Consider the following 24364-nt stretch of genomic DNA (forward strand, 5'->3'; position numbering starts at 1 on the left):
TCTCCAGGTAGCCATTACTTATCTGTAGTGTTAGGGGTTGGGAGTTGAGACATGTCTGTTACTCTTATCAAAATGATTTCCTTCTGAATTTCGCCAATTCTGTTTCAACTTCAATCAACATCTAAGCAAAGCTTTCAGACATATTCTTCTTCAATGGCTTGTTCACTTCTTTCCCATATTTCCTATCTCTTCCTCTCAGAAGTCTTTGTGGAATCCACCTTCTCCTTTGCAACTTGCTGGAATCAGCACACAAGTCTTGCGTTTCTGCTCCACATCAATTGCCATATTTATGAGTGCAGTCTGTCACATGGCATCCCCTGATTGTTCCTTAGTCATTTTTCTGTATAATTATGTGGTTTCTCTCTCAGTGTCTATCCTTTTCAAATGAAATATAAAATTTAGCCAAGTTTGGCTTTTACACACTGAACATCTAGCTTGTTTTTCTAGCTTCTTCCTGTGTCCAGGTATAGGCATATATTCATTCAACATTTCTATTTTTATATCTAAAGCACTAACCTCTAGTTTCCTGGAAAGTGCTTCTCTTGCAGTTTTTGGTGGATAGAAATATTCTCTAGTGTTCATTGACATAAGCCACACATTGCTACCTTTTCCTCATAGTTAGCTTTAGCTCTGTCTTTAGTATAAGTTCAATATTAAACGGCCTCACCATTTTGAATACTACCATCATAGTCTACACTATTACTTTAACCTTCTTCTAATTAAATTCTACTATTTCTTTTGGTCAATACTCTAGCTCAACATATATACCAAACACACCCCTGACTCAAGACCTGGCAGTCCCTGAAGCTTCTGTCTAGAAGAACATAGTTTATATTCCCTCTATCCCCTCACTGTAGGACTTTATTGTCTTCTAGCTTCCAATACTCTGATGGAGATTCTACTACCACATGCTATTTATTCATCTCAATTATATATTTTCTCCTTAGCGCCCTCTCTCTCTCTCTCTCTCTCTCTCTCTCCCTCCCTCTCTCCTGACACAAAGGCACACATTTATTTATGGGCTGTTGTATCTCTCTCCAATCTACAGCCCACAGGAGCCCAGGCTGTGCTCACTGCTTAGACTGTAGCATCCAGATACACACTGGCATGCTTCAGCACACAGTGTCTAAAGGAAAAGTTAATCTGCCTCCCTAGCACATCTCTTCATGGTACACTGATTCTGATCAATCTACTAAGTCCCTGTTCTCTACAAACATAAGCCTCAAGAGGTTATAGTCCTTTAAGAGTAGCCGTGGACACTGAGAAGTGGGTCAGCATTTAAGAGGTTAAGAACACTCGCTTTGCTTGCAGAGAACCTGAGTTCAGTTCCTAGCACCCACATCAGGCAATTCACAACCATTCATGTCTCCAGTTTTGAGGAAACTGACATCCTGGTCTTCACAGGTATCTTCACACACACATGCTATACACACACAGAAAGGAACATGTACACAGTCATAGAAACTAAAAAGAAGATTTAAAAATAATTTTTGATGGGAGCTAAATCACAGCAATCAAGAAGTTACAACAACAACATCATCAACAACAACAACAACAAGCAAGACATCAGCTGGTATGTACTATCCTACCTAAGGGCACAGGGAATCAAGCTGAACAGAACCTTAGACTTCCCAAACAGGCAATGAAGGAGGCCAAACAAAAACTCTAGGGAGACACTTGCAGCTAGGTCCCCACCTCACCATGCCCATATGCCAGTTTCTGGAGGCTTCTCCTACATGTCTCTTATGTCCTCCTTCAATTCTCTAAGCCTGTCATTTCATAACCTTGCTGGCCAACAAGAAGACTTTACCTTACCTTATGCTTCCTCCTCGGTTTCCCATGATACACTGAAGGGGCTGACACTTGCCTGAACCATACTTTCTGAACCTCCAGCCATTATAACTGCCTTGTTCCATTTGGTGACTTCTCCTATATATACACTACCAGATACTTGACCTCAATTTCTCCTTGGGGTTTCTCCTCTGTATAAGCTGCATGCTACCCTGGTCATTATCCCAGACTTGTCACACTCTATATAATCCAGTGGCACTAATTATAAGATCATGGTTTCTGATTCAAAGAATATGTATTTCTAGCCTGCTTGCTTAGACAATCAATCTATAGCCCACATTTACTCTACTCATTCCTTTGCTAAACTATTATATGTTTAATGTCTATATAATTTCAATATCATGCTAAACATTGAGGCATACATGGAGAAGCCAGTACAAATGTTCTCCTTGTCCTGGATAAGCATACAGACTGGCTTATCAAACTGTAAAAGCAAGCCTTCTGTAGTCACATGGCTTTCTGACTGTATATGAGCATATCAGTGCAGGTACCCAGTGTTGCCCATTCAGATATGAAACTGCTAGAGCTGCTGCAGCTCTTTAAATATTCCAACCCACCCTACTTGAGGTCTATCACAGCAACATGTACATTTTTTTCTTTGTGTCTCATCCTGCTTTGCAACAATTAGATGTAGTACATTAGAAGAATTACCCAGCTGAGGTTCCTTCCATATCTTACCTACCAGCACAGAAGGTCTATGCAGCCTTGGCTATGCTCTACTTTGTTTGCTCACATATCCCCACTGCTTAGAGAACTTCCCTTTAACAAGTAAGAATGTTTAAAATGTGTAGATTTTCGCTATGTGGCATAGGTTGGAGTGTAATTCAGTAGGGAGCTTGGGTTGACCATGAACTTTTGTTCCTCCTATCCTAGCTTCCCAGATTCTGGACTATAGAAAGATGTCATTATAAGAAATTCTTGAATAAATAAATTAATTACTTAACATTATTTCATCAAAGGTTTCCCAAGAGGCAACATACATACAACCTTCTCTATTTTCTGACACACCCCACCCCCTGAAATAGTGTATTATATGACAGATAATAGATTGAGGAGAAAGCCCTTTGCCTTTCTCATGCAAAGGTTGGTGGCCAAATATCTATAACCAAGGTTACTGTAGCAAAACATTCAAGAAAGGAAGTGCATTCACACAGGAATTGAGAGAGGAGCACAGGCCTCGTGGGGTTGCAGTTCAGCTAAGCAGGGATAGTTCGGAATCCATTGCAGGAAAAAAGTCAGGGTAAACCCATTCTTTTTAACCCTGGGTCCAAAAGAGAAAAAGGTAGTTTGTGTTTTAGAGATTGGGGTGTGGGGGTGATGAGAAAAGATCTGGTCACTATTGTGGGGAACTAGGGGGAAAGGATGATCTTTCTATATCTGTTTCCATCATCTGCTACATGAGGACTCTCAGAGGACAGTTATGCTAGACTCCTGTCTGCAAGCATACTTTCTCCTCTCTTTACATCCCTTTCCCCTAGCTGGGCTCCCTTGTGTGGCTTCAGTGGGAGAGGATGCTCCTAGTCCTGCTGCTTCTTGATGTGCCAGGGCAGGTTGGTACCCATGGGATGTATTCACTTCTCAGAGAAGGGAAGGGGGAATGGGGAAGGAGAGTGTGAGGGTGAGACTGGGAAGAGAAGAGGGAGTGAATAAGTAAATAAATTACGAAGAAATATTTTTAAAATGAACCTTCTAAGCTACAGGGAATATATACTCAGGGCTGAGGACTGAAGGGCAGTGGGCTGGCTATGCTGGCAATAGGAGCTGTGGAGTCCATACCACCCTCCCAAGAAAGGGGATGGAGCCCTGACAACAGAAACTGAATTGGTATTCCTCTCTGTTCCTTCTGCCTGCCCTGGTTCTGGTAAGAAAAGCATTTTCTACTACTAGGGAGATGAACTATGCCAAAAACCCACAAGACAGATCATGAAGCTGAATGAAGTCAGATAATGAAAAACACACCATGGAATCTGGCAATTTCTTTTCATATCTGAAGCTGTTAAAGTGTAAAACAACCTAATAATAACAATCAAAACAGAAGGCATGCCATTGTGCCAGTGAATGATAGTATTTAACATAAGGGAAAAAATAAATCAAGTCAGAGAGCAAGCAGCCCCATCAATCCCTTGAATGGGGCCATCCAGGTGTGTGAAGGGAAACAGCGGTGGGGGTTAGGGATTGGGCTGAGATAGCATAACACACACACACACACACACACACACACACACACACACACACAGAGAGAGAGAGAGAGAGAGAGAGAGAGAGAGACTCAGATAGATAAGAGATGGGAGAGGGGCCACAGCTACATGCTCCAGGCTATGGCCTTTGCTCAGAGATGCCCATAACACTTAAAGGAGTCTGATGTCCCAGGAGAGGAATGGAAATGGAGCAGAGCTGTTCAGCATGAGAATGAGGCTCCAACTGTGTTTAGTGTAGAAAAAGTAGATTTGCAAGAATATCATGAGGAAGTGAACAGATGAGAACCATAGGCACTGGATGGGTAGGATGGTGGGAACCAAAGAGCAGGCATGCCTGAAACACCAAGGAGAAACTGTGAGCTGAAAATCAATATGCATTGATAGAGATTTGGTAGTCAGAAAGCTTGCAAATTTTCAGGTGATTTGAATTTTGCATCAATGGTGTAATTACTTTTACATTGTAAACCCCTAGCTTTGAATTCCTATGTATTGGGGTATCTATGAGAATTAGGTAGTTAACATGAATAGTTTGTGCCAAGTGAATAACCAGCCTACCACACAGCAATGATTCTTAACCCTGAGCATGTTTCACAATGCCCAGAGTGTATGTAAACTCCCTGAACACACCCTCAGTGCTTTGATTTGGTAGGTCTGTAATATGGACTGGGTGCATCTGGTGTTAGCCATTATCTAGGATTTATTAAAAGGACCAATATCTTAGTCCAATGTGTGCATTCTGGACACACACTGGCTTAAACCGAATCTAACCTTTGTGGGGCTGCCTGATCTTTCTCCACTTGTTTGACCTTCATAAACCTCATGTGAATGAGAAAAGATAATTTTTTTTAGAAGAGTGGGCTAATAATAAAACCTGTCTCTCACTGCTGTCATGAGGAACAGACACTTTGTGTAAATGGTTAGAAGCAAGCCTAGCACATTTTTAAGCATTCATAAACTGTTAGTGATTGTTATTATCAAATGATGGAAAGTCTGTTTGCTATGTAGACTCCAGGAAAAATGTAGTCATTAGAAGACAAGCAAAGATTCAGGATCCCCAACTGACCCTCCATGATGTATTGGATGCATTCCAAGATCCCCAGATGATACCTGAAGCCATAGAGTGATTTGAATCCAATGCTGTATAAGTTTCTCCTCTATACAGCCATTCCTATGACAAAGTTTCATTTATAAAATAGATAGAATAAAAGATTGGAGTGATAACAAGGTAGGGCCATTTTAACAGTATCCGTCAACAAAACCTATAAAAGAGCTATCACTTTCTCAAAACATTGTCCTGTACTGTGTTTAACGTCACCCAGCAATGGTGGAAGATGATGCATGACGGGATAAAGTGAGGTGGGTGACACAGAAATTTTCTTGTCACAGTAGGCTGTAATTGGCCATCTTACTTGAACACAATACAGGACACTACCAGAGCTGATCTTGCAAGTCAGAGGGCCACTCAGTGTCTAACAGGCAGGTAGAAAACACACAGACAAGCATGACAAACAAAAAAGATGTATGTCTCAGGCAGAAAAGATCTGGATGTAATGAAACCTCATCATACTAAGAAAAACAAACAACTTTAAACTTATACTTGGTTATTTCTGGAAGCTTCCATTAATATTTACAAACCACAGTTGACTTGAGATAACCCAAACCACAGAAAGCAAAGGCCACTGATCAGGGTGGACTTCTGTAGAAAGTCTGTACTGTACACTCAACGAACTAATGAAAAAGATATGGTGATGTGGGTTCTTGTCAAATCTTATCCATGAACTCCTAAGCCTCAGTTGGTCTAATGGGACACTTTTCAGGCCCCAAATGGTGCTGGCTGTCTTTTGAGTCTGTTTAGAAATGCTCTTCCTACCTATAGAGGCCTCTATTTAAAGTAGACTTCTAATCTTACTGATCCAAGCTGATTGGCATCTGTGAGAAAGATGATTCAATCTCCTTGCTGTTGTTTCTCTTTTTGTTCCATCCAAACATTCCTTCTTGGTAACAGTCACCAAGCACTAGCATAAATAGCTGAAGACTCAGGAGAGCATGGGGGAGTTTGCTGTTAGCGATGTCTGAATTCAGCAGACATCTGATTCTACAACATTTTTCAAGGGTTTTTAAATAATTGGGTAAAACCACAAACAGCTCCTGTGGTGTGCACTTCTGCCCTTGGTTTCTAGACTGAGGCGTGATTGCATATGTTCTCCATTCGGGCACATTGAACTCATTAATTTCTCCACTGGTCTTTTTATAATCTTTCTCTTCTTTGAAGTAGAAAGAAGCACAGATAAGATTGCTTTAAATCAGACCATAAATATTAGACTTACAAAATCCCTTGTTTACAGTGGCAAACTTTACTCAATCTGTGTCTATCTGGTTGTAAATTTATATGGAGTTAAAGAGTTATCTATAACTGTCTCCTCCATTTTTTTCTTCCTCACCTTGTTTCATCTGTCGGTGCTTAAACCACTTGACCAGTGGATTTCTGGACCACTTTTCCCCTACAATGTGAGGTTGTGCTATGGTGTGATGTTCATCATAGTATATGACTCTCTCTATGTATCAGAACCAATACTGTATATGCCATAGTGCCTGGAACAGGTTACATCTTTTAAGGTGATACATCATTTTCTTCTCTGACCACAATTGACTAGAGTAATATCTGTTTCAGTACGATTTTTCCTGGTCCTTTTGGTAGCCATTTGGGGTTCAGTGGGAATTTTCACTAAGGATCTGTATTAACTAGAAAGGGGTGAAGACTGAGGAAGACATGGATTAACTACTTTTATGCCAAGGGCATAGCAGCTAGCCATAGAGCTCTTATACTAATATACGTTGTGAAGGTGACAGATGCTTTACATTGGTGAACCTGTCCTAACTATGTTAGTGGTAGATTGCTATCTATGTTTCCCACAGGAATAGTCTAAGGATTTATGCTTTTGGTACAGATCATGGGATGGTAGCAGACCTTTACTTAGACATTTCTCGGGTTCATTTGTAAATTCTGACAAGGTTATCATTCAAAAATTATATAAACATGGCTGAGAGATACAGCTCTGAGTTTAGCATGCATGAGGTCCTAGGTTCAAAACCTGATAATAAGGAAAAAGGCCCAGTACACATGGAGTAGAGTGTATATGTGGTAGTTTGAACAGGAATACTCCTAATAAAATCATGTGTTTGAATGCTTGGCCTATAGGGAGTGGCATAATTAGGTGTGGCCTTGTTGGAGTGAGTGTGGCCTTGAAAGAGGAAATGCACCACTATGAGGACACCTTGATGTCTCATATGTTCAAGCTATGCCTAGTGTAGCTCACAGTTGCTTGTGCTGCCTGTGGATCAAGATGTAGAAGTCTCAACTCCTTCTCCAACACTATGTTTGCCTGCACGCTGCCATGAGGATACTGAACTAAGCCTCTGAAGCTGAAAGCTAGCACCAATGAAATATTTGCCTTTCTAAGAGTTGCCATGGCCATAGTGTCTCTCCACAACAATAGAAACCTTAACTACAACAATGCATTTTCAATATTTTAGCCTATGAGATAACTTAGTATGTAAGCAGAGCTTGACATCAAACTTGACAACATGATTTGAGAACCAAGATTCATTTGGTCAAAGAAGAGAACTGTCTTTCCCAAGTTGCCCATAGAGCTTGAGGCTCTGTGTGTGTTCAGTTACACACACACACACACACACACACACACACACACACACACACACACAGGTAATACTAAAAGAATTGAAATGATGTAAAGAAATGAAGCTCTGGTGTCTTACTCTTTACCTTCTAAAATTTGATTTGAGTTTAAATTATATCCAAAGGGCCTATTTTTATTTTTGTTTTGGTGTGAGACACAGTTTCACTTCAGAACTAGATCTACCTAGCTTGGAACTTATTATGTCAACCAGGAGTGCCTCAGTATTGTGGTGGTCTTCCTTCTTCTCCATCCTATGTTTCTTGGATTGAGCACATGTACAACAATACCAGACAGAAACTCTCAGTGGCTGCAAAGAAACATGAAGGCTGATAGGACCATCTCCCCAGCATTATCTACTCTCTCCTGCCACAATCCCTTGCAGTGCTCCTGCAGCAGCCCTTGAAGATGAAGCAAAATGGCTTCAGTAAGGACTGCTCTTGGATCCTGTGATCTCTTAGTTAACTTGAGAATATCAGATCTCTGTGGGTGACTAGAAAAAAAGCCATTGTCCCTGATTGGAAATGTGTGAAACTGCTCTTGGATCCCAAAGAAATGAGTGACTTGCTGTAGATAAGGAATGTCATCAGAGGCTTTCAACTTGGTATCTTGGTCTTGAAGCAAGAATACAATTCTTAAGTAAAAGAGTGATCTAAGTAGAGAAGAGGGCATGGGTCACAGTGAGGTCTTCCTGCATGTGTTGGCTTGTCTGAGCTGTTGCTTTGACAATGTTGTATATGGTATTGGAGAAGAGTCAGGTCATGAAAACTCTAGGTACCATTGCAAGAAGCAGGAATTAATGCAAGAAAGAAGTAAGGCTTCAGATTTAGTGACCACAAGGAAGTGACAACTTCTCTCCAGCTGTATCTGTTTTCAATGCCTAGCTCTCTCAGACCTCTCATCCAAACTTTCATAGAAATGAATTCCATCTGATACATCCAAATCCCCAGAAAATGGAAGATACACCATACAGCTCTGAAGAGCCTAGTGCAAAAGAATGCACAAAGTACTGTGTACTCCATCCTTGCCATCAGGAAGCATTTACATTGAATAGATGCCCAGGGAACCCCCGTGTCCACTTTTGGGACAAAGACACAGATAAAGCCAGGTTTTTCTAATGGCTTACCTAGATTCTGATATTTCAGTAGAAGACAGGCAGGTGGCAAACAACTCTCATCAGATTTCCCAGGCAGGGAGCTGCCCAGACAAGAAGCAAAGAGAGTAAATACCAGTTCTCGCTCCTTCTCTCCCAAGTCTTTCTTTCTCACACACTTGGGTTACTTTATAGCTTTATGGTACAGCCATGACTAGAGAGCTAATCACTAAATAATACCCCTTTGGTCAGTGCAGAAAAGATGTCCAGCTTTCTCTGATTAATAACAAGGTGATTCAATCAAGCAGAGTTTCTAAAAGTAACCCAAAAGCATGGGACACCTTACAGAGTCTCTCTGTGTCTCTGTGTCTCTGTGTCTGTCTCTGTTTCTCCTCTCTCTCTCTCTCTCTCTCTCTCTCTCTCTCTCTCTCTCTCTCTCTCTCATTCTGGGGCAGTGCCATGTCCAGGTAAGGTGACACCTTTAACTCCCTCAGCTTCTCTCTGCCAGGAACTTTTTCATTTGCTGTCCTAATGATCCCCATGCCACACAGGGCCTGATGCTGGTGCTGACAGGCTGCTCATTAGTGCCAGGGTGCTGCAGTCAGCCGATGGCATGCCAGAGCTCCACTCATGACACTTTTTCACAGAGCTGTCACAGAGTCATAGAGCCTGCCAGCTCTGGTTGAACTCAAGCTGTGATACCTCCAGTGCCAATTAATGCGTCAGTGTCCTGCTTGGCTGGGAGGACGCTTTGTCAGTGCTGACAAATGGGAAACCAGGCAAGCCAGTGGTCGACAGGGTAGCGGGTGTGTGGTTCAGGACACTCACAAGGAAAGAGCCCATGCTAAGGGTCACTTTGCTCTCAGCAGCTTGTTGACTATTCAAGTGTTCAGAAATAAGGACTACCAATCTTCCACTAGGCTTCCTCAAGCACGGTGAGGAAGATGTGACAACAGGGAAACGGCTGTTGACATGAACACAGAAGTTCTGTGGACATGGATGCAGATACCCAGCCTACGATGCATTAAGAGGCTTTGTTTTGAAAGTCAATAGACACACTCTTCCTGTCATTCTACCCTAATATATTTATGTAACTCTGAGACGAATGTGCAATTTCCTGCCTACTTTCTATTTACCCACCAAGCATAAGAAGATAGGGAATAGGAGAGGCAGGATGGATGGATGCATTTAAAATGATGATTTTCTTTTTTCCAATTAACTGCCTTTTGTTTTACTCAAAGCAGAGGATGGGAGCATTTTCACATATATTCTACTGTCGTCTTGTTTACTTTAGAATACAGTGCTTAGAAGCCACACACGAGGCAGTTAACTACAGTAAATGGTAGAAGGCTTAGGCTGTCCTGGAAGAGCAAGATGAAGAACATATTCTAGAAACACACATCTCAGCAGTTGATGGCACTAAGGACCAGAGTGTATCAAACGCCCCAATATCAAAGCAAGTGTGAGTCTTCTTCTGTGAAAATGAACTTGAAGATGGACTCCACCTTTCAGCCTCCCACTATACCAGGTTCCCTTGAAGGGACTTCAGGAAGGTCTGGGAGGGTCTACAAAGGCCCACTGCAAAGTGTCCTGGAGTCTGGCTAAGGGTTCCACTGGAGAAAACATGCCAGATCCCTCTCTAAACATCACAGTGGAGGAGAACTTCCAAGAGTAAGACTGGAGCATTGCACTGGGAGAAGTGATATGCCACTTAGGAGCAGTACTAGTGAACAGTGCTGTACACCACAGCAACAGTATACCCTAAGTGGTATTTATGCCCTAGGGAATATGCACAAGGTAAAGAAAGCAAAAGATGCAGACTGTGTCCCCAAAGAATTTCTGAAACAGAGTCTGGAACATATCTGCTATGCGGACTTCCTCAGTGCATTTTGATTTGCCTTGGGTTTTCTAGAAGAGGATGTAATGGGTCAAGAATTTTAATAGGAAATTTTAAAAGGAAAAAAAAGGTACTGAATATCACTGCACATGAGGACTCTATCAGGTGCTCGGTGGCTCTTGGTTCCAAAGGTGTGAAAAGTCCATAGATTCTTGACTGGACTCAAACCTTTTCCTGAGCTTAAAGTAGGTCACCAGGAATGTAACAAGATAAGAATTCCAACTGTCTCTCTAAAGCTTGGGCACCTCAATGAATCTGGTATCAGGAATATAGGAACACTTTCCTGTGAAGTGAAGGAGCCTACTTTGGAAGTTTTCAGGATATATTAAAAGGGAAAATATTTCTGCATACTCAGAGAAAACTGAAAATAAGACCGTGTTAAAACATGTCTACATAATGAGAAAGATGAAGCCCAGAGTCCTGAGCAGGAAGCAGCCTAGCTTCTCTGATTGTACCTGTACACATACTGACCCTTAGTAGGGAGTTTGGCTTGGGCTTTCATGGGGTAAGCCACAGTTCTTTCTTATGAGGACATGAAACGAGAACTTTCCTTCCTGAAAAGACCAGGGTCCATGATAGTGTACACAATAAGTTCATATCCAGAACAAATGTGCAGAAAAACACAATTATCTGGAAAACTGATCACTTTCCTCTTGAATTCTAAGAGTAGGAAGCCATGAGATGGAAATAAAAAAGGCATCACTCTATAAATAACACTGGAGAAATGACTTTGCACAAAGGGGGGGCCCTATCTTCCTCTCCATCCTTCTTCCAGACATCTGGCACTTCCGTTGCCTACTGAATGGCTTGGACAAGCCTCTTAACCCTTTTATCCAGCAGACATCCACTCCTATATCAATATACCAGAGCCTTCCTGAAAGAACAGCCCACATTTATATATCACCTTTCCACACAGAAGGTGGTCATGACTGGAAGAAGTACTCATTCTGAAGATGAGACATTATGTGACTGTTGTGAGCTGCACCTGATGGCTTCCAATAGACAAAACCAAGCTTTTTCAAAACTTGGCAAAACCAGCAGATAAATCGAGAGGGAGAAAGTGCAATGAAGTCATCAGATTGCCCCGAGTGCCTGGATCAGCTATTCTTTGGGGGAAATTTCACATCTATGTAAGAATGATTTGACTAAGATAGGATCTGTCTTCAGGAGTGAGACAAAGATGACAACAGCTCACTGCCTCTGGAGATTCAGCAAAGGTGCACATCATTCTCCCAGGAGCCCCAAGCCTGCCCTAGCTTATTTAAAATAAGCACTTTCTTGGAAACATTTAGTAGCTACAGATGAAGGCCTGACTGCTAAGGGTCTCTAGCTTCAGTTCAGATTTGGCAGCAGCTCAATGACATCTCTGATCTCCAAAGAATCATCACCAGGAACACTGTTCCCCAGTGTGTCTCGAGGTGATTAGCTCTAGCTTGGCACATCTCATCAGTCTGAAAGTGGGACAGCTAATCTAGGCCCCAGATCTGGACAAAGCTGTTCATCTAAATTACTCTAATCTGCAGGTAGATTCCGATCAGCCTGCTCTTCTCCCCTTGATCCATCTTCTGTTTCCATAGCAGCTAAAACCTCAGGAAAGTGGCAGCATCTGGTCCAGGCTCAGATGAAAATCTCCTAGGGAAGTGAATTAACTTGATGGTCACAAAAGGAGGAACAAAGGACCTCAGAACACAGCAGAACGAGCATCCAATGAAAGAGAAGGCGTAATGGAGTGTTTGGGAGAAGAGGGGAGGAAAGCATAACATGAAGTTAAAACCGATATTTAAGAGATTGTGAGAAAAATGAAAGACCCAAGAAGTGTACAGGAGCCTTTGGCATAATAGAATTGGGCAGAAGCAGATATCTGGAGGGAAAAGGCTAGAAAACATCACTCCAAGGACAAAGATCTCACTGGCCAGAGATGGAACTGAGAAAGGGCATCAAACAAGAGACAGGATCCCTTGGCATGAGCAAAGGATGTCTACCCCAGGTGATAAATGTTCTTCAGTCCCAAAAGGCAGACGGGCCCAGCATCTGATAACACAAGGGATGCAGTGACATTAAGCTGTGATGAATGAGGTGTGTGGACTTGAAAAGCCTGTACTTTTAGGTAGTTCTGCCCTTACAAGTGTCCCAGGTCCATTCTCCATCACTAATGATCTCATGCACAGCTGAAACTTAAGCCACTTTTCATAGGTCATTTCAAAAGGAGAGACTGGCCAAATGCAAGAAGTTAATTAGTTAATTCTCTGTCTCTGTCTCAGTCTCTGTCTCTGTCTCTGTCTCTGTCTCTCTCTCTCTCTCTCTCTCTCTCTCTCTCTCTCTCTCTCTCTCTCTCTCCGATTTCTTCACAGCAGCAGCAATCATGACCCCAACAGCTCCCCAGAGCTCAGTACAAGTACAACTGAACATGTCATTGTACAATGTTACTGCCAGAGAGGAAAGCCAACATTTGAAGCTGTTATCGTCCAACACTGCTTTTTAAAAATGTGGCTTTGGAGGTACGACCACCTTTAAGAATGGCAGGCTTAGGTACCAGTGAAGAACATGCTGGAAACAGGCAATCCATAGTTATTGGACCCTTCTTGGAATGCACTTGTGAAATGAGATAGTCTGCCAGGTCCTTTTGTCTGCTATGGCCCTTTTGGGGATAGTCTAAATCCAACAATGAGCTATGGTGTTAATGTAAAGATTCCGTTCCATCATCTCAATCAAAGACAAAGTAGAAGGGCCATTGCTCTTCAGAAGTCCTACACAGCCATTAGAACCTTTCTGAGGACTACATCCTAGCTCACCTTCTCCTTCTACCCAATCTTGCTTCTTTCCTTACCCCTCTTTAGAAGATGGTCCCAAGACTGGCCCTAATACATTTCTTTCACTTCCCTCTCCTCCGAGTCTGCTGTGGGAGCATACAGCTTGAAAATCAAATAACCTCCACTAAGGTGCCTTGGAAATCCTTAACCTTGCCTTACCTAGCAATATAGATGCCTTCATCAATCCATACTTGCATATGCATGAATACATACATAATTACATATATGAATTACACTTCATCCAGTGATCAGTAGCAGAATGGAGGTTGACAATGCCATTTTTCCCTTATTATCATTTCTTAAATAAACCCTGTCACTCTATCAATGTGTACCACTCAGTTTTCTCAACCTGAACCATTCATTTTTACCCACTCATCTCTCTCATGAGAATAGGCGTTCAAAAGAACAGGAAATTGTAAGTTTTGGGTTATGGCTAATTCCTCTAGTGCTTAGAACAGTTTAGATGACTGAATTTTCTATAAATATTTGGGAATGAATAAAGTGATACTATGTTCTTTGATAACAAATAAAAGCTACCTTAATGATAAGTAACATCTTGTCACATCCTATAGGGTTCAAAGCACAAATCATTTAGTGCGGTTTTCATAACATCTGAACATTTTGGCAACATAAATTATGTAATTTAGCCACACATTATGGTATATTTGTTATCTAGGAAATATCAGAGAAAACCAACAGCAAATCACAAAAACAGCTAATGACTAGATTTTTGGCAATGCTAAAGAGGCACAGACCAGAGAAATTTCTTGTTAGGAATATGGCATTTAGAGCTCTCATCCATCATGATGTATTTGTATCTCCTATCTCTTCAAATAACAGCTGCACAATGTCACCAAAGCATCCCTTCCATCATTACACTCCATGTAAGACAGTCACAGGGAAAATCCTCACCACGACTTCACACAGACTCAAGTGGCATTAATCTCCACAAGGTGGCAAATAGACATGCAGGTACACCTTCTGAGATTGTCACAGCTATGTCCACTGTGCATAGAACAACAACAATATCTACAGAGTTATGAGTCGAATTGACTTATCAGGCTCCCACAGGCTTAGAGCCCCTTGGACTCAGCAGCCAGTACCACAACCTCCCACCCATGGCAAACAAGATGCCTGTTATCTCTTCTGAGATGCTGCTCTTACCTTTGGGAGAAATATGTCTCCAGGTTACTGTAGGCTCCGGTCTACCTGTGGCTATGCAAGTGAGGCTGATGTTGTTCCCTTCATTAATGGAGATATCTGAAGAAATCTCTACAATTTTGGGAGATACTGTGGAGAGAAAACAAGAAGAAGAAACATAAAAATACTGCTGCAAATCTCTTTGTTGTCTTAAAATAGAAGCTGATCGAATAGCCAAAGATGGACATGTATGAACTATACTTGTCATTTTAAACAATTGGAAAATTTTCCTTAAATGTAAAGCATATCTTACCTTGAATTTAGCTTCCATTTCAAACTCAAAGGCAAAGTAGGGAGGAGAGTCAACTCTACTGCAATGCTGCAGTAACTCTTCCCCCAACTGTACCTTCTGTCTCCACTTGCATCCCCAACAACACACACCCCTTCAACACAGGTCTATGAGTCATTCTCCTCATTGAATTCAAAGGTAGCTTTATGTAATGCAGTTTCAATAAGGCACGTTTCTACCCACATAGCTTGGATTCTCCCTGTTGCCTACATATCACAGGCTATCTAGACCAGCCTATAAGGTCATTCAGAATAAAGCATCAACTAATCCCCCTAGCCATCCCTAGGGGCCCCCATCTCCATTCACCCATGAATTGTCCCCAACCTAGTATATCCTTTCTGTTCATCATAAGGGTCTATATTCTTCCTTTTATCCACTGTAGATAATCCTATAAAGCTCAGGTCTTTGTAATCTACCTCCCTATCTACCTATTCCCAATTACCAACTCAAATTTAGTTCTGCTTAGTCACCATCTTCCAGAACATACTAGACACAAGGGATTGGACACTCATATCAGTGAGATATGATGTGATATGATATGATATGATGATATATATGATATGGTATATAGTATGACTTGACCCCTCTCTTGCAAAGGAGACGTTCTCCTAAATGCCTAAAGTTGGTATGGGCTCTTGCTTTCTTGGCTTCTGTTTTGGGGTCTGTATACTTTTGGGGTCTTTCCCTTTGAAAGCTGCACACTGCTGGACTCTTCCCACTGAGTTTCCCTGAAGAATCTCCTAGAATCCAACAGCTTATGTGGCCCATCTCATGCTGGAACCTATGACAGAATCTCATTCTTGTTTTACAACTGAACCTACTTCTACACTGTCAGCTTTACCATAGACAATACGATATTGGTCACTTATTTGTCTAACTGTCAATCAATGTGGTCACTTATTTGTCTAACTGTCAAATGGTCTGTACTTCAAGAACATAAAGTGACAATTCCTTTACTGAGATTTCAGCATCTAATCATGTATTTAACCCAGTACATTATACTTCTTTGCTTAGAGTCACCTATTCATTCAACCATGTGTTTTCTGGCAGCCTGAGGCTGCCTTCCTTATGTAGGTATCCAGAGAAGAAGTCCAACTGATATTTATAGGACCCACTCACACTGAACCTTTTCCTCTGGGAAAAAAAAGGGATATGAATAAAGGATGTCCTCCCATCCTTCTTCCTTGTCCTCTGTTCTCCATCATTTTCTCCTATTCATTTTCTCCTATTCATGTAACACATGCATAGTAGAGTGTGTTACAAGCATGAGTTGTGTTTTGTTCCTTTTTCTCCTACCCTTGCTGCTGCTGTATGTACTCAGATGCTTCTCTCTGATAGTGCCTACTAAATGCCCCCACCTGGATGAATGTATGCCCCTTCTGTTTAAAGAAGAACCTTTTCATCATTTAATTTGTTTTTCATGCATACAGCGTCTTTCATACAGTAAGCAATATCGATCATTTTTAGACTTTAATTCACACTGAACTTCTAGTAAAGATGGAGACACAGAGAGAGAGAGAGAGGAGACTATCTCACTGTGTCCAATCTTGCACATTAAGATAGAAATAATTATAAATATAAGAGAAATAAACCAGTAATGTTGGAAACTCACTGCTGCACAGTCTAGGACACTTAAGATCCCACTGTAATTTGGGGCTGATGATTAAAGTCAGAGTCAGAGTCAGAGCGCCTCTTGGGATGGAAGGCAATTGATATATTGGTGACTAAGCATCTGCTTCACTGACTCCTTGACATAGGAATTTCTAAATTCTCTGAGTGCTACAGTTCCGTAGAACTCTTGCAGAAGTAAAAATCTTCGGTGTACTTTACTCACAGAACTTTAACTGCAGTGTTTCCTTCTGCTAAACTCTTGACCCAACTCTGCTCCCCAGCCCTGGCCCACTTTTGTCACTCACAGATCCTTCCTTGCTTCTTGGAGCCCAGACTGCCTGCAGTGTCTGTGCTGGCCTTGCTGACATTGCTTCTACAGTGCAGGTAAGTAATTTATTGATCTGTAAAGCACTCTGAGATTCTCTGCAAGGGATTATGTCACGCCAACGCCATGCAATAAAATAAAAAGTGATGGACTTTGTGAACACAGGGTGATTTAGGGGTTGTAGTTGGAAGTGTATGCAAAGTACATTTTAAGTGGAAATCAGGCTGGGTAATGAATTATATTCTTGCTTTGGAAGGGCTGACTGGGAGTTCATTTTCCTGGCTTCCTACATGATAGCTAATCTGCTAATCATACACTAGAGAACAATGGACAGGCCCCAAGTGGCATGGAAGGTGGAGTGGGCCAGAGCTGTCAGCACAGTAAGTATATTAAATGAGACAATCACACCTCATGCTTGGAAGAATCATCTAGAATCCTCACCTCCCCCACCCCCATCATTTACAACTGGAAAGTATCCCAGCTCATGAAGGAAACATTGGAGAAGCGCTCGCCTCCTTTCCTAGCCAGCCCAGCAGCAGAGCTTGAAGAAATCAAACTGCCCTGATGGATGCAAAGGAGAAGCCAAGCTTGGTATGGGGCTCAGGTGACAACAGGAACAACCGCAGTGATAAGCATTACATCAGTGAGTGCAGATGTTCTGCGATGGATGGTGTCATTTTCTAGGAGGTAACTCACAGACTACAGTCAGCTTTAAGATAAAATTAGAGGCTCAAAGCAACCCTTGACATGAGGACTTGAATTCTATCCTCAACATCTCCCTGAAAAAAAAATTAAATTGAGCTGGCAAGGAAATACTATGATTTTAGCTAATTCGTGTTCATCAGAAAGACTTGGGTGAGTAAGAGATATGCTCCCTGTATTTCACACGGTTTCCATGGATACTTTCGGTACCTTATTTCCCTTAATGCAGGCTGTTACAAACATAGCAGAATTCCTTTGTTTGCTTGCATTTATTCACTCACCCATTCATTCATTCTCTTGTCAATATTCATGAGTCACTTTCCATAAGCCAGGCATTGTGCTAAGTGCTAAGAACATAAAGTCCTTTTCCCTGAGGATAATGTGATCTAAAGATATAAAAAGAGACAGAGGAATCTAATCCTTTGCAGTATTGTGACACAGAAGGATTTATCAAATGTTATGGGAACACGGAAGTTAGATGCCTTAACTTGACTGTGGGTAGGTGTTGCATGACCCTTTTTGGGACATGTGACAGCTATGTTAAGTTTTATAGGGTGCAGTAAAAGTTTACCAGGTCTGAGGAGGAGAGAAGGAAAGGCTTGTGAAGCAAAAACATGACATAAAGAAGGCATCATCAGTGAGATCTTTCGTGCATAGATATCATCAACCATTATTGGAAGAGTTTTCTCTTTAAAGGCTGTATAATTTGTGTACTAGGTATATTATGATGTGCAGAGATATACCAGGTACTTTCAATATGTTTGGAGAAACAATGCATTGAAAACATTCAACTGAGTTGAAAGATGCAGCAAAATGGACCCAAAAAAATCACGTGTGGTTGCAAAATGAAGGCTGTGTGTGATAAGTGGTGTGAGCTGGACAGAGGGATGATCATTGTGTGTAGGAGTGTTAGAGATGGCTTCATCTCATATCAGTATCCACTTCGGAATCATGCACGGAGGCAAAGTGATGCTGTATCATGAGGGTCAGAAATACACCGGCATGAATGAGTTGGCAAAAGTCCGTGAGGTACATGAAAATACAATCAACCAGCAGGAGGCATGAGATGCCAGTTAGTTCTACCAGGCTACCTTCCCCATCGACAAAAGGGAAACGGGAGTTCTGTGGAGTCTGGACTTTGAAAGGCTCTTCTGAGGACTTAGAAAACAACTTTCTGAAATGGCCTGAGAACACTTCGTGGAAACACAAGGCATTTAACAAAGGAATTTTATGCTGCACATGGTTGGTAAACTTGTGCACAGTGTCAACGAAGAATAGTCAATAAATTTCATAAGGATCAATGAAAACAGAATACAAGATCAATGAGGTAACAGGAAACCAGAATGTGGAACAGCCAGAAGGCCTAGGTCTTGGATGGTTAGCTTTAATAAGCTACAGCAAGTATTTGATTTTTCTTGTAAATATAGAAAGCCATAATTTCAAGGTTTTTTTTTTCTTTTTGTTGTTGTTGTTGTTTTTTAAAGAATCTGTTAACCATGTGTCAGAGTGGAATTGGGAGAAATTAGAATTGGCAAAACCTGTCTCCAGGAGTGATGTTCAAAGCCTGGATTGAAATGTTGGCTCTGCAGAGATAGAAGGAGAGGGTGGACTGGAGGACAGGACCAGGGAACATGCATGAACCTACTGATGGCCCAGAGAGAGGAGCTCAGAGGAGAAAGTGCCTTTGTGGAGAGCACTAGTTTGATGCATCCTGACTTATACATGCTGGTGGGAAAGATGCTGAGGGACAAGTGGAGGACAGCTAGGCAGAAGCATCCTCTTAGAGTTGGAGCACCATGACCAAGGGACCAAGAGCATACTGAAATGTAAATTGGGAGGGGCTGAGAGCAGGAGCCACAGACCAAATCTGTCTTACAGATGCTTGTTGTTTTCTGCCCTTGTGCATATTTGATGACTGTGAAAGCTTCTGAGGTCTGAATCTAAAGTACGCCAATTATATAAACAGAAAGATTGAGACATATTTACGCTATATTTAGGAAGAAAGGCAGAAGACAGGTGAACCATATTCTGAAGATAAAATTCCACATTTAATACATTTCATTAAGGTTTCATCTGGTTATTATTGAATTCTAATTCAAATATGTAAATAATTAAATATGGTAATTATTAAAACAACATTCTGAGGAACTTTCCTATTCCTGGTTTAGTGTACAGTGCCCAGGTGTTGAGTTTTAATAATTATGTCATTAATAAATAGCAATTTGCTGTTTTTAGCACACAGTAGATATCCTATTAAATCCAAATTAAGATGCTTTATTAAGTACTGTGCATTCCTATGGGGCTGGGAATGCACATAAATGCCTGGACCAGGTACTTCCCAGAACGCCTGCAGATCTATGCATCCCAGATGGCTTCCATTGGTGCCAGAGAAGTTTTCACTCACTAGTGAAGGTTTGGGTTGCCCAAAGCTACTTGGGACAGTTTTCAAGCCTGGGTTTTTTTTTTGTTTTGTTTTTTGTTTTTTAATTTTTCTGCTGTGTCCTAAAGACTTCTGAATCTGCAGTGTCATCAGGCCAACTCTAGGGTACCAGCAATGTTTTTGGCTTCTAAACCTCAGGGAGACACAGCAGCCCATGCTAACAGCACGATGCAAAAGGTGCAATGTGGATGGGGAAGCTGTTAAAGATGTGGCCACTGTACAACAGGCAAATTCTACCGTGATGCCACTTTGCTTAGGAATACATCAGGATGTGTGACAAGATAAGGGAGTATGTTTTCCCAATCCAAACTGAAATAGAGTGATAACCCAGCTAGGAGCATGAAGAAAATTTTCGTATCCTAGAAGTCCTTTTACAAAATGTTTCCTACCTCTTTTCCAGCCTCACTCCAGATATCCTCTTTGTTGCCTTCTCTAGTCTTAAAATACTCCCAACTCTTCCTATTCAAAGGTCCCGCCACGATTTCCCCCTTTCCTTTGCATGGTGTGTCTGTCCTAGCCTTTATATCCTGACTCCACAAAGAAATCTTCCTCAGCCATTTATTCTAAGAGAGAGTCTCCTCACCAATTAACTGCTGCCTAATTATTGGCTTTTCCTTTACTCTGCGGTGCGGGGGCGGGGGCGGGGGGCGGGCGGGGATTAAGTCCACTGCCTTTGGCATGAGGAGCACTTGCTCTTTCACAGACCTACACCTTCAGTTAGGGCCTCTTCTAAAGGAAGTGGAAGCTATGCTGGTTGTCTTGTTCACCAAATTGCAGTGTACACACCATCAAGTTCAGGAACGTTCGTGTGCCACAGACAAGGTTTGAATGAATGGGTCTTTTGCAAGGCTGAAAGGAAATGTAAACAAACAGAAATCCATACATATTCTTAAGCAATGATGACAGTCACTAGTTTTCAAACACCTGCTGTACAAGTGGATATATATATATGACATAACCACACACACCCAAGCCTACACTTACATACATACATACATACATACACACACACACATACACACACACACACACACAATTTTTCCTTGTATTAACTCATTAACACATCATAATGGATTTGAAGTGTTTCCTGTGACACAGGGCTTTTACCACTGACATCAGTAAACTCCAGGTAAACAGGAACTGCTTAGTCACCTGATTTATTTCCTGTATTTTACAGAAGAGAATGCTGTCTTTCAGTAGAGGCAGAGGTCTAGGAAATTGTTCAAGGACATACAACTGAAATTTGTAGTGTGGTATGTGAGTTTTAGTGAGGAATTTTATGAGTAAGAAAAAATGTCCTTGGAATTGCAAGTGCATACATAAAAAATAAATTATAAAAGGAAACATGACATCCATGCTTTATGCACATTGGCTCTGTGGTGCGTTAGACACTTTGCAAAGAGTGAGTTCATTGATACTAGTTTTAAGAATCCTAGGAGGAATTTCTATTATTATTATTATTCACAGATGATAAAAGGAAGATTTAGAGGGACTTTATCATTTGTTCAAGAGTAAATTTCCAGCTGGGAATAATAATGAAAAATACCAGCAAGTTAACGGTAATGCCCATTGTCTGCTCTTCTCAGAAGCCACTCTTGTAGGTTTCAGGCTCCAGCCCAGCATTCTTTGGCCTTTGCTAAAAATTTTTTACCTCGTATCCCAATCCATCCAGGTCCTTAAGGAAAGAAGTGTGAGCAATGGCTACTTCTCTAATCAGAGTATTTCCATCATTTGTTATACACCTCAGTCCTTTTTTCCATAGCTCCATGGCAACACATGTGTGCTCATAAGGATCTTAGATGAAGAAACTGCTGAGTATATGGTGTTATTTTCTACCAAAGAGTGGATGGGAGGCTCCACCAACATATTAATTTTTCTAACTTTCCACATCTGCATGCACATCTTATTCTATCCTGGGAACATCCGGCTGTCTTTTCTCTCATTCATCTTCCTTCAGTATAAGCTGAATCAGAGATGTGACTCTTAAGGACATGTCAATCTGAGACAGCCACTGTGGCTACAACCTCCTGTATGCACACAGGTTCACTGGACTGTATCTACCTGATGACAGAAAAGTCATCACTTAGGTCCACTTGTGATCTACTAATAGAAAGTCTTATTATGTCTGTTGTGATCGAAAACACAAGTCAGCCATTCACTTGCTCTGTTCTCTACTCTCTTCTTCTATCCTTTCTTTCTTTCTTACTTTAAACAAAAGTATCTTCATCCTCCAGAGACACTCTAATATTTATGTCAGAAGACTAGATAGTCAGTTGAAGCCTTCAAATGACTAGCTGTATAATCTCAAACTTAAATAAATCATTTGACTAGCTGATAGCATTAACTATATTAGTATTTTTAACCCCCTCAAAATGCATGCTTTATGGATCACAGAAAAATGTGGAAATACCATATTTTTAAACATTAAGTATTACTCAAGTGTGACTTGGCAGCATTAATAAAACTCATGTCTCTCTAAAGGCCAGTGTGAAAAGAAATGCAAACTTTGTGCCCAGGGGAATTTGCTTGATTTAAAGGACAAATTGGGGTGGTTGCCAGTCCTGTGCTCCTGTCAGCAGATGCTAGGCAGTCATCAGAGGTCAGCAGCATCTGCAGGCTGAGGACTTGATCCCAGCATCAGGTAGGTACAGGCTCAGTCTCCTGCCAGCAAGGAAACAGGGGCTGCTGCTGTCTTGAGCAGAGGAAGCCAGACTGGATGCTCAGCATCCCAGATAAGGGTGTGCAAATTTGAAAGCTCCTTAATGACACAACCTCAGGCAATGGTGACTCCTTTCATCAGAACACTTTTGCCATTTGTTACATCTCATTCTCCCTCTCTCAGCCCCTCTGTGTTAAAACCAAGTAAAACATCATGAAGCCCTGGGAGAAAAATCTAGTGATTTATTCAGGATTAGTCATAAACCAATGATTCTGAAGTTTGGAATGTGTGCCTTTCAGGAGCAACTGAAATGTGGAAGGAAGTTTTTATGAGCTCTACTCTCTGACCCGGTTTAATCATTCCTGATGGAGACATAGAAGAAGAAAGTAAACACCATTCATTCATCATGCCATGCTTCCCTGCTTCTTGGTATATTAGTGTAAATTGAATTTCACATCCTCTACCTGTAACCATAAGTGCTCCATTATAGTGGGCACCAACTAGGAAATTGCTAAGAAGTGTCTTTTCATCCACTGGTTCATGAAAGAACATAAGAGAAGTATTGCTAATGGTGATATAGCTGGCTATGGACAGGACCAGCTGGATTTCAGTTTCAAGAACAAAGGTGACCAGTTGGGAGTGAGTGGCTTGCTTGCCTACTTTACCACCCCAAATTGGATGAACTGGATCAGCTCCATGTGGGCAAATTAATCAAAGGTTAGAAAGATGGAGTGGGAAACCAACAGTCACTGAATACTAGAAACAACTTCTAGAGGCCCTGTAGAATCTTGCTGGATGTTCAATATGGCTGCTTCTTTAGAGAGCCTCCTGGTATTACCCTCAGGAATCACCCTACTGTGCAGAGAAGGGGCTGAGGTTCCCCCATTAAAGAGCTAAGCCAAGTCCAGAATAATGTAGGCATTCAGACACATGCAGAATCTCTAATCAGGTGTCCCTGAAAACGAAAAGCCAAGTTTCCACAGCCAGACAGCCTCCAAAATTAAAATGTGCCTAACTTAGAGAGAGATCAATTAACTTGATTCAGTATATAATTTTACAAGGAAGGAGAAAAAACCCAGGAAAATGTTTTGTTTATCTTAATATTCCTCATGGAAGAAAGCTATTATTTGTTGATCACATAATAAGGACTATATTCTTGCTAGGCATTTTCCATTTAATTCAGAACACTCAAACCTTAAAGAGCTAATGAGATTCCACTGAAGGGGAAAGGAAGTGGCCAATGTCAGATCCCAGCTCTTCCTACTGGGTTTTGGGGATCAAAGTAAATATGTAGGTATAATTGAAAAGCACTTAGTGAGCTGCTAATCACTCTACAGATGAATGCTATTGTGAGGAAGATCTCACGGAGTCCAATCAATTAGTGGCAAACAGCTTAACTATTCCTTGTACAAACTAACCATGAATTGCTGACTAGGCTCTCCTTATTGCTATGTCCTCTGACCAAACCAGTGAATTCTCAGCATCCAGCTTAGAACTATGGGCAGGCAACTGTGTTCCTGATGTCCCCTGCCTCTATATTCTCTTGGAGTTCTTCACAGGGCTCACTTAAGATTTTGCCTTGGTCTCTTGGCAT

General features: G+C 41.4%; 1 protein-coding gene across 3 annotated transcripts in view; it reads right to left on the minus strand.

Moving 5' to 3' along the window:
* The window catches only part of Ntm (neurotrimin), a 958641-nt gene that overhangs the window by 99182 nt on the left and 835095 nt on the right, over positions 1-24364 (minus strand). For all 3 annotated transcript variants that reach the window (XM_029481303.1, XM_029481304.1, XM_021172016.1), the window contains exon 4: positions 14709-14834. In XM_029481303.1, the coding sequence (XP_029337163.1) occupies positions 14709-14834 (126 nt within the window). The remainder of the gene's footprint in view (positions 1-14708; positions 14835-24364) is intronic.

The sequence above is a fragment of the Mus caroli genome, chromosome 9 (assembly GCF_900094665.2).
Source record: "Mus caroli chromosome 9, CAROLI_EIJ_v1.1, whole genome shotgun sequence".
Classification (NCBI taxonomy): domain Eukaryota; kingdom Metazoa; phylum Chordata; class Mammalia; order Rodentia; family Muridae; genus Mus; species Mus caroli.